We start from the raw sequence: 19,407 nt of genomic DNA on the forward strand, positions 1-19,407 counted from the left end.
TCTGCTGGGGGGGCGTCTCCCCAGCAGACCAGGGAGACGCAGAGCAAAGCCGCGGAGGATGCGGGCGGGACCGCGGCGCATCTCAGCGGTCCCGCCACCCGCGTCTCCCTCGTCTGCTGGGGGGGGGGGGCAGCTAGTGCGCCCCCCCCCCCCCCCCGCCCCAGCAGACCAGGCTTTTCTTGCCGACGACACCTGGGGTAGAGCAGTTGGGGCGCTGCCGGGTTGGTCCCGCAGCTCCGCTCCTCGGCGCTACTGGACCAACCCGGCAGCACTCCAGCTACTCTGCCCCAGACGTCCCCAAGTCAGCCGCTGCTGAAACTGACCAGCGGCTGACTACAGGAAGCCCGAGGCAGAGTTGCTCTGCCCCGGGGTTCCTGGAATCAGCCGCTGATCAGTTTCAGCAGCGGCTGACTTGGGGACACCTGGGATAGAGCAGCTGTGGTGCTGCCGGGTTGGTCCCCGCAGCGCTGAGGTGCGGCGCTGCGGGGACCTACCCGGCAGCGCCCCAGCTGCTCTGTCCCAGGCATCCAAATTCAGCCGCTGTTGAAACTGATCAGCGGCTGATTCCAGGAAGCCCGGGGCAGAGCAACTCTGCCTCGGGCTTCCTGTAGTCAGCCGCTGGTCAGTTTCAGCAGCGGCTGAATCTGGATGCCAGTTCCGACTTACATACAAATTCAACTTAAGAACAAACCTACAATCCCTATCTTGTACGTAATCCAGGGACTGCCTGGAGATGTGCACAACCCTTGCTTTTTTACTCTTGGGTCCATCTGAGCAGGTCCTTCTAATTGTGCTATATCACTATACATGACAGCCCTGAGCTGTAGTGTATTTCCATTAGGAAATAGGACCAATTTCTTTCCATTTCCAACCTCACAGAGTTTGAACTCGCGTCTCCACAGGTGGACAGAGGGTAATGTGTTTAATTAGTACCCACTTACATTTTATGTAAACAAAGGGATTTGTTTCAATTTTATATCACTCTCTCCTTGTCTCAGGCTGGTAAATGGAAATAAAATTGCATAGTAACTTAAGTATCAAACCATACTTCCAGAGTTTTTAATGATTTCAGAAAATTTATATATGAACTCTTTGTGAAAAGTGTTTGCACAATAATATATGTTGTTACCAAGCTTTTACAATACATTAAATAATATTTAATGTTGCCTTTCTCTTCCTTATCCTTGCTATGGAAAATGTATCCTATGAAAGTAGAAGATTTTATATTTTAGAAATATTTTATATGATCATAAGTTTTCAAATAACTTTAATAATATTTATACATTGGACTTACCTAGTAACATTTATCCAAGGATTCCAAAGTGTTTCACAAAGATGGGTTTTGTATATGAGGAAACTGAGGATCAGAAAGCTTATGTAAATTGCTTGAAGTTATGCAGTCAGTAGCACAATCAGGAATCCCAATACAAATTAAAGATGATACTCATTTTTTATTTCAACTGGAAACATTTTACAAAAAATAAACAGAAATTGCATAAGGTATCCATAGTGGGTTGTATTAAATAAGTATGATGATTCCTGCAAAAAAAAATAGACAAATTGATTAAGTGAATGAAAATGAATCAGTTGAAACAAATAAACAACTCTTGGACAATACCCTTGAAATTCTGCAAATTCACTAACAATGGGAATGAGTTTCAAAGGTGTGAGTGGAAGTGAGAAGGGAAACCTCTTCTGAAGTGGGCCTTGCTGCTTCCAGAACTGAAGAATTGGGTCCCAGAAACCAATACTGAGAACATTTCCGCTGATCTTAACTGCCACATTGGTTTACATGTCCATACACTATATTCCGACTTATTTCTTGCATATTTTCCTTCAGGATGTCATTGTTACGTTTGCCAGAAATTTTCCTCTGGCTCTCAAATCACCAAACATATCCATGTTAAGATACTTACCTTTCTGTCTGAGAAATCCACTCTAAACTTAGCTATTGTTCTCTGAAGGAAAGTTGTCCTACATACCTGTAGCTCTACATCCACTTTCCCATGGGAGACTGGGGATGTGTGTTTTTGCTGATTAAGATAGGAATGTTAGGGCCACAGATAAAATAAAAATAGATGGATAGAAATTATGACCTGTCATATCCCTTGAAGCTGACAACTACTATATTAGAGAGGAGAGGGAGATTGAGCAATTTCTGGGCATTTAAAAAACCTAATGGCTGTGCACAGAAGTCAGGAGAACACAAAATGGGGGTTTGAGTGAGTTACAGCATTTCAGGTAAGTAATTTCCTCTGTGCTGAATTGAAAGATGTTCATGTATATAAAGATATATATATTTTGCAACATTAGGTAGCAATTTTTTATTTCCATATTTAGAAATGTGTTTGCTGTTGCAAATCACTTAAAATTAACTGTAAAGGTTCTGTATCTGGTGCATGGCTTAATTGTATTGGATTTTTTCTCTTGTAAATAAAATCTTCCTTTCCTTCTCTTTTGTAGGACCTGGGGATAACGAAAGTGGGTCATATGAAGCGAATTCTCCAGGGAATTAAAGAGCTTGGCAAGAACGCTCCCTTGTCTGAAGTGTAACTATAGTGGTGCTATCCTTGAAAGGCAGGAGAATTGCTAGTTATGCAAAGTGGAGGCACTTTGCTGTCTTTATAGTTTACTGTATGGTTGAATAAGCACTGGTGCACCATGCAGGTTACTATATCTTCATTCTTGTGTGGTGATAGTTTGGTCTGAGAATCTTAATGGTTTTGTGCCAAAAAAAAAGGGAAGGGGAGTTGTCTGTTCTGTGAAGATATTTTCTTAGTGTGCAAACTTGGCAAATTCAAGAAAGCACAATTTGATAAAAAAGTTGGTATATAGTGAACTGCATTTCCTGGAAAATGTAGTTAAGTAATGATTTAATGATTGCTATTCCTTAGATATGGCCCAGTACAGCGCTCTTACAATGCAGCAAAGTATCACTGTAGAGCCTGAGGTTATCTGGTTAACTTTCTGAGGCACAGCTTGTCTAAAATATTTTGTATAGAAGAATGAGAAACGGAATGTTACTGGTTTTGCTTCCAAGACTGACAATGCCTCAGGTACTTAGCGTTCACTGGCCAAGGAGCATGGTTGCAGACACCATGAATGCAAACTATGATGCATGGTGCGCCTGTCTGAATCGCCTCTCTTTCTGTTGCATGACACATCTGCTACTTTAAACACTTGAACAATTTTATATCAATTTTAATGAGATTTAATTTATTATTACTTGTGTGTCTTTTATTTTGTTACAGGCACTTTTCTATTCTTCAGTGTTGTATTTTACCTAAACATGTTATGTGGCAAAGGACTTGTGGATGTGAACACTTAGCATCTGTGCCATATACAGCAAATGATGTGCATTATATATAAATGACACGTTCTATAGTTAGGTTTTGAAATTATCCATGTAGAATAGGTATGTCAGGTAATTAACTCCTGAGTGTTTTGGAGAGACCAAGTACCTCACAAAATTATCAATCAACTTCCCAATCAGAGAGCTTTTTTTATGGTGCATTTTAATGTAGCTAGTCAGTTTTGAATATCTGTAGCATATCTGAACTTTAAGCATTATTTGTTTTATTTAATTTATTATGCAAAAAGAGGGTTAAAAATGTTAGTGAAACATTTTTTAAAAGCCAGAAATAATTTAATGTAATTAAGAATTTAAAATTTGTTAATATTACAGCTGATTTGATTTTGTGAGGTAAACTTACTCGGTTTGATATAAGAATTTAGCCATGTGCACTATTTTAATATTGTTTTTAAAGTTCATTAAATACCAAAACAATGTGTGTATCTACTTCACATATCTATATTCAATCTGTTTCTTACCAGTACTACTACATTGGTAGAGCATACAGATTTTGTAAAAATTGTAATAGTTTCCCAAATATTGTACCCTATGCATGCTTAGGTAAATCATGTGCAAAACCATTATGCAGAGTGTAAACAGGTTCATTTAGAATTACTCTGATATTAAACATTTCATTAAAACAGGATTTATAAAATTTAGTTAGAACGCATCAAACAAAACACAATTTTATAATTAATTGAGTTCCCAGATAATTTTTCACCAAATATTGTATCTAATGAGGAAAGAATTTAAATATCTCTCTAAGTAAAAGCTACAGTAAAACTACTTATATATTTAAGGATTTCTTGATGATTCACAGCTTGGGTGTAGTTACACAGTAAGATCTGATATTAGCATAGCTAAGTCCCTCAGGGTACGTCTACACTTAATGGGAGATTGATGCTCCAGAGGTCAATCGTCTAGCATTTGTTTTAGCAGCTCTAGTATAGACCTGTAAATTGAACATGGAAGACAGCCCGCACCAGCGTCCAGTACTCCTCCTTTTGCGAGGAGTAAGGAAAGCTGACGAGAGTGTTGGCTCATGTCGGCCGCCTACTGGTTGGATGCCGCTAAGGCTTGGCTTAAGGCTAAACTGACTTCAGGTACCCATTTTGCATCGCTGGAGTTGTGTACCTTAAGCCGACCTTCTTGGTCTAGTATAGACCAGGCCTCAGGGATGTGAAAAATCCACACCCCTTAGAGACTTAGCTATGCTGACCTAACTCCCAGTGTAGACAGTGCTAGTCTAATGGAAGAATTCATATGTCGACCTGGCTACTGCCTCTCAGGGAGGTGGATTAACTATATTGATGGAAGAACCCCTTCTGTGATTGTAGGCAGTGTCTACACTGAAGTTTTACAGGAACACTGATTACCTTTTAAGTGTAGATATGCCCTAACTGAACTTGTATAAAATGGATATCTCCTTGCTATTTGCAGGAATGCAGTATTGTCGGCAAAAAAAAGTATGGCTTTTACTCATCATATAGCCTCCCTTTCAACAACAGAGGTTTAGTCAACTCTTGGCTAAAGAGTAGATTAATATGTGATTCTTTTCTGATATTTGAGCAGACTTCCATTTCATTTAAAAAAGTTTTCCACATTTTTAAGGGGAACAGTGCTAAGTATTAGGTCCCAACTTTAACCTAGCTCTCTTACTTGATATGCATTGACCCATGGAAGGCAAATGTCTCATTACATTTTTTTCTAACATCCTTCACCACTCTGTTGCCAGGAAATTTTAATTAAAAAAAAATAGCCCAAATCTCTCAGACAGAAGCACTCAGTGCTCTTCACTGTAGAATAAATAGAATGAAACAGTTCCAAGAACTGTGCTGACATAACTGATTATGCTGGTAAATAAACAAAAGAAAGAAACTGTGTTCCATTAGGTTTCCAGCAAAAACCAAATCAAAATAAAAACTGTTTGCCAAGTGCATCATTTTCAAGCAGTTGTACTAAAAGGGTATACAAACAACAGAGAGTTTCAAAAATGTACTTGACATTGACCCCTTTAATTACATTTACATGACATCTGTTGTGTCTCCATAAACTATCTTTCCTTTCTCTTCCAGCTTCACTGTAAGCTACAGTGGTACAATTTAGAAAACTAATTTGTTGGTGTTCTGATAGACTATATCATGAATCTTGCTGGTAAACTCAAGATTATAATTCATTAACAGGTTTTCTTTGGTTTCCTCTTCACTGTACAATGCATAGAATTGGGCATATGTGGCAGGATTTCTTAAAAGTATACAGAAAATGAGAAAGAGAACTAAAGTGATTGCCTCTGAAAAGGATGAACTTCTTTAGAACAGGAAAATGTATTAATAATAATTCCTGTTTGTTAAAATACTCCAAAGATTACCTCAGGATAGGACAACTTTTCAGCTGTTGTCTTTTCTTCCAATAGTCCAGGCTTTTTGAATGACTGCCAAATAATTTAACTTTAGTTATGTAAGTGGATTTTTTTTATGTACAAGTAGATTAAGTACTTAAAACTCTGTTATACTGTGCTTGACAGAAGCCCAGGAAAGTAAATTTTATAGGAAACTCTGACTTAAAAACGTATAGCATATCAGTTACAAATGCATTGACGAGTAGAACCAAGATAATTAAGGAATCTCTTTACTAGAGACATAAGACTCTAATGTTGTTTACCTATGTGGATTTTCTACAGAAAGCACTTTTTAAACATGGTGTTACTAACTCGTGATTTTATAGCAGGTCTTGAAATATTTAGTAATTTTTTTGTTTAAGCCCCAACTCTTGGAGGTTATTTTTTTAAAGGTGAATTTGAAGTCCTCATGTCTATGGAGAAAAGGTTAACATGTGAATCTGAAGGGCTCAGAAAGGGGAAGTCAAATTAAGAGAACCCCAAAATTATTATTTTTAAAAATCTCATATGATTTTAGGGACTCTGACTCATGACAATTGAAAGCTTGCAGCAGGTAATATTATAATGGAAAATAAAGCAGAGGGAGGGCTTATGGTTTAATATACTTAAGATGACTCTTCCGCTCCATTGCAAACACGTGCAAGGCAAAACAGGGCAGGCAGCATTATTAATGAAAAGGAATTAGTACTGTTTGTTCAGATAACTTGTCATTACATCTTAGAAGAATGAAAGAAGACATGCATATTAAAATGGCAGCAGATTGTGACAGAAAGATACATTATCTTTCAACCAGGGTTGGGTATTTTCTTACAACATTTTCTACTTTCTTGCATTCAATTATTTTAGCAACCAGTTTTTTAGATGGTACATGGCAGGGATGTGAATAGGTAACCAGTTACCTGGTACCCAGGAGCAGCCTGCAGCCTGCCATGGGTGGAGAACTGTTCCAGTCTCACAAAGGTCTGGAGCTCCCTTCCTCTCATGCAGGGGGGCCAGAGTAGAAGCCACCTTGTGCACTGGGTTGCCAGCTCCTGCTGCCAGTCCCTACAGGGGCGGGGCGGGGTGGGATCAGGATCCTGCTTATTCCATCAACTGGTTAAAACTAAGGTTTATATTTTACGTCCCTAATACATATGATGTCATTACAATACACAATGCTTTCCTTAAAAAAAGTCTGTTCAAAACCAAAATGCAGTTTTTACAGCATTGTGAAGAGAGACATATGTACAAAAATTTGAAATAGTTATTTTTCTTTTCAGTATATTTTTGTGCATTTTTCCCTTTCTACTTTTTCCTGTAAACAGCGCACACATGTGTGTGTACACCCAACTACACCTGTTTAAAAGAAAAAGATTTTACATGTAAGGGGGAAGAGAAAATAAGTAACAAAAAACTGCAGCTGAACTTGTCTATTTCAACATAATAGTTCTCTCTTAGGACATGTCAATACCACAACATTGGGTAGATGTTATTTAATTCAACTTTGAGCATCTAAATTAACAAATGCAGTTTTGCAGGTCCCCACTAGGTAGCTGTATTTGACAGAGCACATCCTCTCTGCCAGGAGCTGCATCAACTCAAGGGGTGCGTCTAGATTGGCAATATTTAAACTTGCCAACTGTTTATACTGGCCGCTTGAATTTGCGCAATAGCACTGACTTTGTAATGTACAAAATCAGTGCTTCTTGCGGAAATACTTTCCCGCTCCCACTCAGGGATAAGCCCTCTTACGCAAGAATACTTGCACAAGAGAGCCAGTGTAGACAAGCACCTTAATTTTTTGTGCAAGAAAGCCCAATGGCTAAAATGGCCATCAGAGCTTTCTGGTGCAAAATTGCGTCTATACTGGCCACGGATGCTTTTGTGCAAAAGCACTTTTTGTGCAAAAGTATCCCTGCCAATCTAGATGCTCTTTTGCGGAAATACTTTTAATGGAAAAACTTTTCCGTTAAAAGTATTTCCGCAAAATCATGCCAGTCTAGACGCAGCCAAGGAGTGATGCACTTCTTGGTAGCTATCCCACAGTTCCTACAGTAGATTGGAAGTCTGGGCTATGGTCTCAACACCTCAGAGGATGAAAACATTGTTGCAAGTGATTATAGGTGCATGTCATCTGCCTCCCATGTTTGTGGCTCAGAGCCAGCCTTGTCCTGTGGTACAAATGTCTAAGCTCCTTTATTTTCACATGGCATTGCTGTGTGTCCTTGGTATAGGGCTTATCCACAGGCCCGCCGACCAGGAGGGAACAAAGGAGGCAATTGCCCCAGAGCTCAGTGATTCAAAGGGGCCCGGGGCTCTGGCTGCTGTGGCAGTGGCAACATCCAGAGCCCTGAGACCTTTATATTGCTGCCAGAGTGTCACTACAGTGCTCGGGGCAGCTCTTAGGGCTGTCTGAGGAGGTGGGGCAACCCCGACCCTTCTGCCTGAGGCCCCTGCCCTTCTAGGAGCATGGAGCCAGGTTCCCCTCACCTTGCCCAGGGGTCTGGCATGGCTATCAGCTACACACTTTTGGCACACATATCGGCATTTCTTTTTCTGGTTCGGAGCTCTCCCTGCATAGACTTTCCCTTCCCTCCATGCTGGAGGAATTTGTGACCCTGAGCATGCAGCTGTTAGTAAACTCTCCATGCTGCTCCAAGGGAAATGAACATTCAAAAGTTAATGGGGCTTTTCCTGCTCACCTGGCTGAAGAGCACTGAAGTTCAAAGTCCTCACCAGAGCAATCACAACGGCTAACTCCAAATAAGCATATACCGTGTTTACAGTGCCCTTAATTTGAGGCATGAATGTCACCTCAGGCTTTACTTCACTCATTAAGGTGGAGTAGAGGGGCTGATTTTAAAAGCCCTTTAGGTCAACAGGAGGGACTGGGCAGTGTAGATACACTCGACCGACTGCTGAATATGTTGACCTAAGCTAGTAGTGTAGACAAGCCCTTAAACTTGTCTGCTCTGGGAAAGAAGTAACAATTATGGCTAGTGTGCACTAAAACATATCATTTTAATGCAAGTAAAAATTATTATTTTCCTACATAATGCCCATATTCTATTTTAATGGATTTCTCTAGATTCTCTGATATTTTGTCTATACAAATATGTAATCTGACAGTTTATACTTTTTAATTGGGGTAACTGATGCCAATTCACCCTATGAAAACTGCACAATGCCCTCATGAAACACATAATTTTTTCCACTAGGTATCCTAATAAAGATTGTTAATGTTCTGTCATTGTATCATCGCTTTCCCTTCTGGCTGGGTGGTAGAAAACCTGTTTCACACTGATATATTAATATATAAATCAAGACTTAAAGTACGGTAGTGTTACTTTTAAAAATGTTATTTAAGAATAGTTAAAATATATTGTATATAGATAATGCCAATTGGACATGAAAGATAGACAGAGAATCTATTTTGCTTGATTCCTAATGTTTATGATTGCACTATTAATGTTTACCACTGTTGATAGCTATATCTAGACCTCTGAGTATTAGGCTTCTTCATTAGTTTGACAGTTCTGGTAACTAGTAATTAGTAGTGTAAAAGTGTTGATATTTGAAAAAGTGTCAGTAATGTGAGATATATATTGTTGAAGATAAATGATTTGGAGTAATATATTTATCTTATAACCAAGTAATTAGCTGATAAGTCATGGGTGAGTAATTCAAAGCCACAGAGAGTAACATGGAGTTTTTCTCCTTTCTCCCAAGTAGGATAAATATCTCACTACTACATTTAGTCTGTTACATTTATACAACAAGAGCCTCCTTTTGCTGAATCTTTAGTAACAGGTTATACATTTTGGGGGTATGATTTTTATATCAAAATGCTGCTCATTACAGCTGCAAAGATGTTAATGTTTTCAGGAATTGTACATGACTATGTTGTTGGCATGACTTTTTGGTGACTTGAGATAGTTGAGGAGTTTGGGCAGAAATTAAAATTTGGCCGATACAGTTTTAGAGACAAAAATCTGATACTGCTATCAGCAGTGTTAATAATATAAAGTATCACTTGATAATCATCAATAGAAGCTCTTCACTTGTATAAATCTGTATTTATCTATATATGGGATATAGTGTGGAATTTGATTATTTTATACAAAAATGCATTTTCTAGTTCTTTTTCTACTGCTGTTGTGTTATATTTAATAGCTCTGTTAATGGTTTGCTTATGTACTTGAAGTGCTCGTTTCTGCCATACAGAAGCCCAGTTTATTTCTCAAAAAATATATTGCATTTGAAAAGTGTAGGATTTTAATATTTCCAGCATTCACAGGCAGGGTTCACTAGGTCTTAAACTTTCATGTGTATTGCTATGCTAAATTTTACAACAAAAGAAGATTTTCATCCACTCAGAGCCCAAAAAAAGAAAAAATCTTATCACCTTCATCAGTGACATTCAGACACTTACATCCTTGGATACATTTGCAAAAATGTTGACATTTGTGCATCCAAGTGAGCATGCAGTTGTGTATTAACATTTCCAGCAGTTGGCACTTAAACACAAAGGGCCAAATTTTCAAAAGACCTGAGCTTCCATTGGGGAAGCTAAGTGAAGCAGACAGATTTTGCCTCTCAGTTCCCATTGAGGAGAATAATTTTCTAATTTAATCAACAGATTAATTCCTGATCTCATTGAAGCCAGTGGGATTGAGACTTAGATTCTATCCTAAGTGTATAAGTAGCAGTTGAGCACTTTTAAAAATCTGGCCACTTATTTCGGTGCTTAAAAATGAGCTGTTTGATGAAAATCTGACACCACCTAAATGAGAGCAGGGCCTTGGGAAGCTAGGTAATCACACAAGTGCACTTTCATTAAAACCAGTATTGCCTGTATGTGACAGCAGCCGAGTTAATGGGCTGTGCTGTGTATTACGTCTTTGTACACAAATCATATTTCCCAGAGTATATATTTGATTTGAAATTAGTTTACCATTAAATTTTTATAAATCTTAAAATAACATACAATCCAAAGTGACACACATTTTTAAATAATTAACATTTGTATAAAACAATACACAGTAGAATAATGTAAATCTGATCTTAAATTGGACCTGATCTTGATGTGAGGAATTTTGTGAATTTCTAGAAGACTGTTCATGTGAGTATTTCACAAATAGGAAGGGCTGCAGGAGTTGGTCTATGCTTATAACAATACAGTTATATTGTTTGTCCAAATTCTGCCCTTAGTTATAATTGAACAGACCCAACTTAGGCAACATTTGACCTACTGCTCCTTAAAGGCTTTTTTTAAGCCTCAGTGATCACCCACAGTTATTTTAAAAGTACTCAAAACAATTATACATAATTTTACATTTCAAATTGGTGAAGAATATAAAGGTTAGTCTATTACGGTATGTCTGCACTGGCACCCTAGTTCCAACTAGGGTGGCTAATGTAGGCATTCGAACTTGCAAATGAAGCCTGGGATTTAAATATCCCGGGCTTTATTTGCATGTTCCCGGGCGCCGCCATTTTTAAATGCCCCATAGTTCGAACTCCCTGCCCACGGCTACACGCGGCACGGACTAGGTAGTTCGAATTAAAGCTCCTGATTCGAACTACCGTTACTCCTCCTGCAATGAGGAAGGATATTTAAATCCCGGGCTTCATTTGCAAGTTGGAATGCCTACATTAGCCACCCTAGTTCGAACTAGGATGGCAGTGTAGACATACCTGTAGTTCATTCTGTGGAACAAATATTTCAGAGGTTAAAAACAAGTATCTGTAAGAAATTGGAATGGGCTCACTCAGGTTCAATTATATATGATAAAATAAAATTAAAACAATATTTTACGTAATATAGGACAGTTAGAAAAGTTTTAGACTTTCTTTTCAATTCTGGTGGAAAGAAATCCTTATTCAGAAGTAATGTTTGCAACCCAACATTGCAGCATTGAGCTAGAGTAGCAATGAGCAATCTAGGCTGGTAAGCAGGCTGCGTGGGTGGCCCTCCTTCATCTCAGCAGGCAGTAAGACTGTTGTACCTAAGAGGGTCTCTCTCAGGATAGGGTAATTTTGCTAACTGCACTTGCGTACCTAGAATTGGTGGGGGTGTGCTTATTGACCCATAACAGCGCTTTGTTTGGATGCAGAGGGAGTACACGGCTCTCACACTCAACGTTGTGTGCAATCATCACACACCTCACTTCTCGTGCCCTTAACATGCTAAAAAAAAACCTATGTGGACAGAAGCCAGTGGAATCTGGCAACCCTGCACATGTGGGCAAGGATAAACAAAATGTGTCACAAGCCACACACAGAATCCTGATGGGTTGCAGGTTGCCCACCACTTGGCTAGAGCATGAGAACAGGAAAATGATCCTGCCATGAAATGTACTAAAAAAGCAAAAGTGAAACTGATGAGTCTCTTTTTACTGTGAAAGCTGAGAGAAACATGGAAATAATTCATAAATCTGAGTAATAAGAAATATTTCAGAATGTTTAACTCATTGTCATAATCTAAGGAAAAATCCTTTTTAGTATGATTATTATTCTACAGAATCCTTTTAATAGAAATTCAGAGGAGACAAAATAAAATTGTAAGATAATTAACATTTTTTCTCAACATCTGTTGAAGTAGGATTTGCTTGGGACTAATTTTCTTTTTTGGTTATGGAAGCAACTGTTTGTGTTAATGAGATGGTTCAGGAAAGCTCTTCATCATGGTTCAGATGAAGGCACAAACTAAAGTGGATGTGAATGTTGATCAGTAGGCGATTGTGAGAATATATGTTTTCTTTGGACATCTTGAAGAAAGTGATATTTAGCATGTGTGACGACGTGTATGCGGGTTCAAATGCTTCTAGTTGAATTAGAGATTGGAAGTACGACCTGAATTACTCAACTCCCTCCACCTCATTTGTATATTAATTGAAAAGTAGAACTATCCAACATTCTTTATGCTATTTTTTCCACCTATATATTATGAATATCCTGGACACATATATCTGTTGAATCAAAGCTTTTTCGGTTATCTTATTGGAGTGAATATGATATATGAAAATTTAATATCTTTGGAAACATCTTGCAAACTGACACCCTGACTCTACAAAGACCTATCCATGTACTTAGCTTTAAACTGAGACTGTTCATATAAAACTAAGCATTTGTACAAGTCTTCACAGGATCAGAGTGTACCAGCTCAATGAAGATAGAAATTAATCCTTACCTAAAAATGGATATCAAATTGGTGAACACTGGAATCCACAAACTTAAATTACATAGACATTACATTGTCCATGGTATGCATATACATATGGGAGATATGTATAGTGTAAGCAAGGTATATGTTTATATACATGCTCTGTGTATGCTTAATGATTTTAACTCATGCAGAAAAACTTTAAAATATATATAATACTAAAGATGGATTTTTCATAAAAGTATTTTATGTCAGATGCGTTCTAGAAACTAGTTTATATTTGTTCAGGGTGTTTACAAATACAAATTCATATTTTAAATATTTATAATGTATCTGATGAAATAGCAAGATTTTCTATTGTTGCTGTCTAAAGAATTCTTAAAGATTCTGGGTGAAATCCTGGACCCTTTGAAGTTAATGGGATTTTGCTATTGACTTAAATGAAGTGAGGATTTGGTTCCTTTCTGAAAGCATTTCTTACTAGTAGTGTTTTTAAAGTGATTTTTTTGAATAAGCGAAATATTTTTTTCCCATTATGAAATCTACAGTTACAGAACTTGCAAAATGCAGCACAGGTAGGATTGTATGCATTGTAAAGCATTCAGGGGATTTTGTTTGGTTGGTTGGTTGTTTTTTTTTTTTTTTTTTACTGTTCTGTTCATTTGATTAAGAAAATTAACAATGAATTCTAAGATATTTTCTGAATTTTTAAACATGAATGTAGAATTAGCATTTAAAAAGATCACTTTTCTTCTTCCTTCCCCTCCTCCCCCGAAGATGGCCTACAGTATGGTGAGGGACACAGAAAATTATTTTGTCTCATTTAGTTTTCACACACTCAAATTTCATATAGTTTACTTTGTTTCTTAGCTTTTGTATATTTTCAGCTAGACACATTAAAAAACTTTCCTTTGGAATAAAAAAATACAGTAATTTAAAATTATAAACAAGACATATGGCATGTTGACAGATTAGTCCTAACGTGCTTTTCTTCAGATAAGTAAAAATATATTACGTAAGTATGCAGTGGTAGGGCACAATGCGGCATTCAAAGTGAATGGAACATAATGATTGAAGTATCAGTCCCTTGATACGCAGCAGTAGAAGAGAAATACAATAATATAATGCTTCTTGAATCCTTTCTAAGAGGATATATGAACCTGTGTATACTTTAGATGGATGCCTCATGCTACTTGCAGTGAAAAGATGATATATTGTGAAACCTCCAAATAACATACCTTGATATATTTAATACCTTAATCTAGATCTTAAATATATTATATTTAGATAAGAACCACTATGCACTTTGGCACATGCACATCTAAAACAGATCAATGTGTGTCTGTCACAGACAGTCACTGGAAAAGAACCTCCAAGGAATATAATAGGGTTCTTAAAATGATGACTGTACCAACGTTATCAAAAGCTGAAGAACTGAGAAGCTAAACATTTTCCTTTGGCAAGGATGTTATAAAGGCATCTATGCAGAATGTCACCTATTTCCTGATGTTTCTTTTAGAAGGGAAAATAACTTCAGTTCATGCTTTTTAAGGCTTTTTGTTTGTTCCCCTCTACCCCCTTCATAATAATGATACTGGAAATAGCCTGATCTGCCACTCTGGTTGAACATGCGGAGAGTTTTGTCTGATTGCTATATGCAGGATCAGACCCCAAAGGTTAAATGTAAAGGCCCAGATTCTGCAATCAGACTTGCAAAGGCTGACCACTGGGCTAGTGCAAAGACTTGCTGAGGATTTGCATGCGCCTAAATTAGCAAATTCTGGGCTAAGTGAGCAGATTTCTCTCCTACACATTTGTTTATCTTTCTGTAATTATACTTTGGAATTGTGAGTGCAGAACTCCATAGTCATTGTCCTAAAGGACATGATAAATCAAATCTCAAACAAGGAATACACAGGGAATGAGGAAGTATAGTCTAATAGATAGAGCACTGGACGGGTAGCGGGAGCCCTGAATTATATTCCCATCTTTCTGCCATTGACTTCCTTTGTGATCTTGGGCAAGTTACCTGACTGCTGTGTGCCTCAGATTCCCCTTCAGTAAAATGGGGATATGAATGCTATATGGGTGGCTAAGATTCACTGACACTATCTTATTTAATATAATTCAGTTACCTTTGTCTATAACACTGCAAAACCTGCTTTTCTTACATTTCAGTTCTGACAATCTTGTTAATATTTAAGGATCCAATACATTTCAGGTGGTCAGTTTCAAAGCATAGTAATACTATAATGCTTATTTTTAAGAATAAGACACACAGTGGGCTCTGTTTGCTGCAGAAAAGAGTACAACTTTAAACTGCCTGACAAAACTTGCCAATGAAATATATCTAACAGAGCAGGGTTGTAACTTTTGGCTTTCTTTACTTTTAATAATGGTAAGGAACAGTGAGTTTGTTTACATACTGTTTACAGTGGCACAATTTTATTTTTAATATATAAAACAATTAAGGTATTTATTGCATATACTATTTTAAAGATAGTTTATGTGTTTTCACCTTTGGAATATATTGTTACATTTCCTTGTACAGATAATTTGGGTGGCTTTGTTACTATAGTTAGTAATTTTTATGACTACTAAGTGACCAGTTTTTGTGCCTTTTTATTGTCGAATGCATGGTTACATATTTATTATTGTATGGAAGTCACTGAGATGTGTATTTTTGTATTCTGCTGGAAGCAATGGTTGATTTTATTGTACATTACAAGAGATGCCTGCTGTAATGGGCACTCACTTGAGATCTTCCTTCTTAAATAAACAGAATGCATTCAGTGTATGTAATAAGTCTTTGGGTTTTTTGTATGTGGAGGATGTTGAGTGAAGTCCTGGACAAAATCATAATTTCCTGAGTTTTAAATGTCAGTGGAGGTGCATTTTTAGTTACTGAACTGTGGAAATGAGAATTTAGGACCTTATTAGTGCCATCAGTTTTAAAGCAAAATTCCCCATTTAAATCAATAGGACATTCTGCTTCAATTTGTTAGCACAATTGAGCCTTTGTAGTTTGAAAGAAAACTCTGTAAACTGAAATGGAATAAAATTTGCATGTGTGGCTATCATGTATCACTTTGGGCAGTATGTTACCCAAAGCCTTAAAGTTGTTGTAAATTATAGCCTTTAATGTGACTTACAAAAAACTTTCTTTATGCCTACGTGCAAGCTCACACATAATTTCTAAGTAGGTCACTGTGTGTGTAGGTGTTTACATTTGCAGGGATCGTGTGCTAGATGTTGCTGACATATTGCAAGTTAAATGTACAAAAAAAAGAATACAAGTGTAAATCTAAAGTACTTTAAATTCAAATATACAGCAGTGCCTATTTTTTTCAAGGTAAGTAATAATAGTACAGGTTGGTCCTCCCTGGGCACCTTCAGACCTGAGCTGTCCTGAACCAGGGAGTTTGCCGTTCCAGGGGAGGTCAGTGCTACCCTGCTGGCTGCACTGCTCTCAGGCTCCTTTTTCTGGGCTCCCTGCCCTGGCTCCTCTAATGCTGTCCCGGTAGGGGTGCCTCACGCTGCTGCCCACAGGCTGCCTCAGTATCCCCCAAGACTGGGGGACTACCTAGCTGCTGCAGCCCTGCTGCCGCAGGGTGTTTCCCGAGTAAATCTAAACGTTCCCCCATTCTTGTTTATGCTGTTTAGTGCAAAGGATGCTAAGGTATCTGATCTGAATAAGTTTAAACCAAATGAGGATGGTGAGGGTAGGGTACAAAAATATAGAAGGAAAAGCAAAACTAATGGCACTGCATACATCTGTCATCTCACATTAATGGTATGAGTGGGTGTAGTGCAAAAAATGAAAAACCAAATTATATTAAAATGACGCCATTTGAACCACTGAAACAGTCTGCCTGTGGATCACTTAGAAATCTGCCACTCTTCTGGAAATAGATGTGGGAGTATTGTCTAGCTATGCATTTAACTAGTTTCCTTTGGCGCTATTACAGGCCATTTTAATTACATAATTGCCACTTTTGAATATGATATATAAATACATTCTTAGAAACTAAAAACATTTAAGAAATAAACGAATGGACTCACCTGCCATGGCCATCTGATGGCAGTGCAGTGCCATGGCTCAGCATTTGTTTTCTGAGCACACCACAGTATAAGGGGTTTGGAATCTGTAAAGTCAGAATGCACAACACTGGTGGGAAGGCAGCATATCGTGGGAATCTTAAGCTATAGACAGAACATTTCTTGATTTTAGGAAAGCTATTGACACAGTTCCACATGACATTTCTTTAGAACAAACTATGGACGTGTGTTCTAGATGAAATTAGTATCAAGTGGATGCAAAACTGGATGTGCATTCAGAGTTACCAATGTCAAATTGGGAGGAAGTATCTTGAGTCCATGGAGAAGGAAGATATTTATAAAATTTGAAGGTAACACCAAACTGGGAAGTGTTGGCATTTTGGAGGACATTAAAAAGAAAAAGAAAATTAAAAATAATCTTAGTAAACTCAAGAATTGCTATGAAATTAATAAGGTAAAATTCAATAAAGGTAAATCCAAAGTACTGCACTTACGGAGGAAAAATCATATGCACAACTACAAAATCAGAAATAACTGGCTAGTCAGTAGTACTGCTGAAAAGGACTGAGGGTTATATTGGATCACAAATTGTGTATTGAGCCAACAGTGTGATGAATTTGCAAATAAAAAGGGTAATTTCATTCTGGGGTGTGTTAAAAGGAGCAGACCCACCGACCGGGAAGGGGAGCCAAGGGGGCAATTGCCCTGGGACCTGGCAATTCAAAGGGAAGCAGCCACAGGACTAGCCAGAGCCCTGGGCCATTTAAATCGCTGCCAAAGCTCTGAGCCATGTGGTCTGGGCAGCACTAAAAGCTGGGCAGGTGGGGATGCACCATACTGCAAGCCTCCTTCCACTGTCAGCCCTTCCGCCCCTTGTAGGAGCATGGAGTTCCCACACACGTACCTTGCCAGTGGTCTGTGAAGGCTGTCGGCTCCGCTGAGAAGGAGAGCTGTATGTAAGACATGGGAGGTGATTAATCTGTTCTGCTTGGCACTTCTGAAGCATCAGCTAGATTATTGTGTCCAGTTTTTGGGTGCCACACTTTACAAAAGATGTGGATAAATTGGCAAGAGTCTGGAGGGAAGCAAGACAAGCAATAAAAGAGTTAGAAAGCCTGACCTAAGAGGAAAGGTTAAAAAAACTGGATATGTTTAAGCTTGAAAAAAGACTACTGAGGGGGGCCTGATAGCCATTAACCTATTAAGATTTGTTTTAAAGAGGACAGTGATCAATTGTTCTCCATATTCTCTGAAGGCAGTTCAAGAAGCAATTGACCATACTCCACAGCAAGGAAGGTCTGAATTTCTTTATTGTTAATATTTTGAATTTAATCACATCTCCCTGTGGCTGCTGTTCCATAAAAACAATTACTTTGCAATGCCCAGAATCTTGAGTCTATTAAAATACAGATAGGAATACTAAGTGGGTCTCTTAAAACTACTGAAATAGGTAGCCCAGCCAAATGAAACTAAATTCCTGACAATCCAATAGTCATTAACTGTATTTGGCGGTTCAATAGTCAATTCTGAGTCAAGAACTATATTTAAAAACTCATTAAGTCAAACTAAGGTTTAATAAAATGTTTTTAAATGGAAGTTAAATTATTAACCTTATTTGTTGACTAAGAAATCATCAATATGCCATAGATATCTGATCCATTTGAATCCCTTCTGAAAATACATAAACTTCAATTAATTGTCTCCACATTTTATTAGTGAGTCAATTCATCTAACAATTTAATCAGTATTTTCCTGTTGGTGGATTAATGGGAAACGGAAGAATTAAACTCTTTGTTTCCTTTTTGTCTAAATATAACCTGGGTTTGTGGTTTTTGCCATACACAAAAATTCATATGCAAAACAAACCTAAAGATGACTGCCTGGGTGAGCGGAAAGACACAGCTGTTGGATTCTCAACTAGGAGAGAGTCTCAATAAAACTACACTGGCTTGTGCAAACTGTGAGTTTCTGGGCTGGGAGAAGGAATTTATTTGGGAAGGGACATCAGAACATGTACGGGAGAGATGAGGATTTCCACTCTCCCAGCATTTTACTAATCTATTGGGCTACAGCTACACTACGCGCTTTGTCGGAAGAGGCACTGCAAATGAAGTGTGGATTAGCATTTTCTCGCACTTCATTTCCATAGTCTCTTCCGGTTCATTTTTGTGCAAGAGGTTTTTGCACAAAAACAAGCAGTGTGGACGTTTCCTTTTTGCGCAAAAACCCCTTTTTTCTTTTTGCACAAGATCCTTATGCGTCGTGGGTGAAAATGTTAATCCACACTTAATTTGCATTGTCTCTTCCAGCAAAGGGCATAGTGTAGACGTAGCCTTGATGTCCTGGCTGTGTGACTCAGTCATGTTCACTCCCAGCAACCCATGTAAATATGAAAAAGTGTGTCATAAGGCCCCACTATTTTTGTTGGCCCCAAATAACTTTAATCCTGGGATG

At 38.1% G+C, this 19,407-nt stretch overlaps 1 protein-coding gene across 4 annotated transcripts in view; it reads left to right on the forward strand.

Moving 5' to 3' along the window:
• The window catches only part of DGKH (diacylglycerol kinase eta), a 267,641-nt gene extending 249,029 nt beyond the window's left edge, over nt 1–18,612 (forward strand). For 3 of the 4 annotated variants that reach the window (XM_075918954.2, XM_075918955.2, XM_014574199.4), the window contains one exon: nt 2,464–18,612. In XM_075918954.2, coding sequence (XP_075775069.1) covers nt 2,464–2,553 — 90 coding nt within the window. In that variant the 3' untranslated portion in view covers nt 2,554–18,612. The remainder of the gene's footprint in view (nt 1–2,463) is intronic. The other variant, XM_075918953.2, reaches the window with a different exon arrangement.
• Nucleotides 18,613–19,407: the final 795 nt, after the last annotated feature.

Source organism: Pelodiscus sinensis, chromosome 1, assembly GCF_052426305.1.
Source record: "Pelodiscus sinensis isolate ZL-2025 chromosome 1, ASM5242630v1, whole genome shotgun sequence".
Lineage (NCBI taxonomy): Eukaryota > Metazoa > Chordata > Testudines > Trionychidae > Pelodiscus > Pelodiscus sinensis.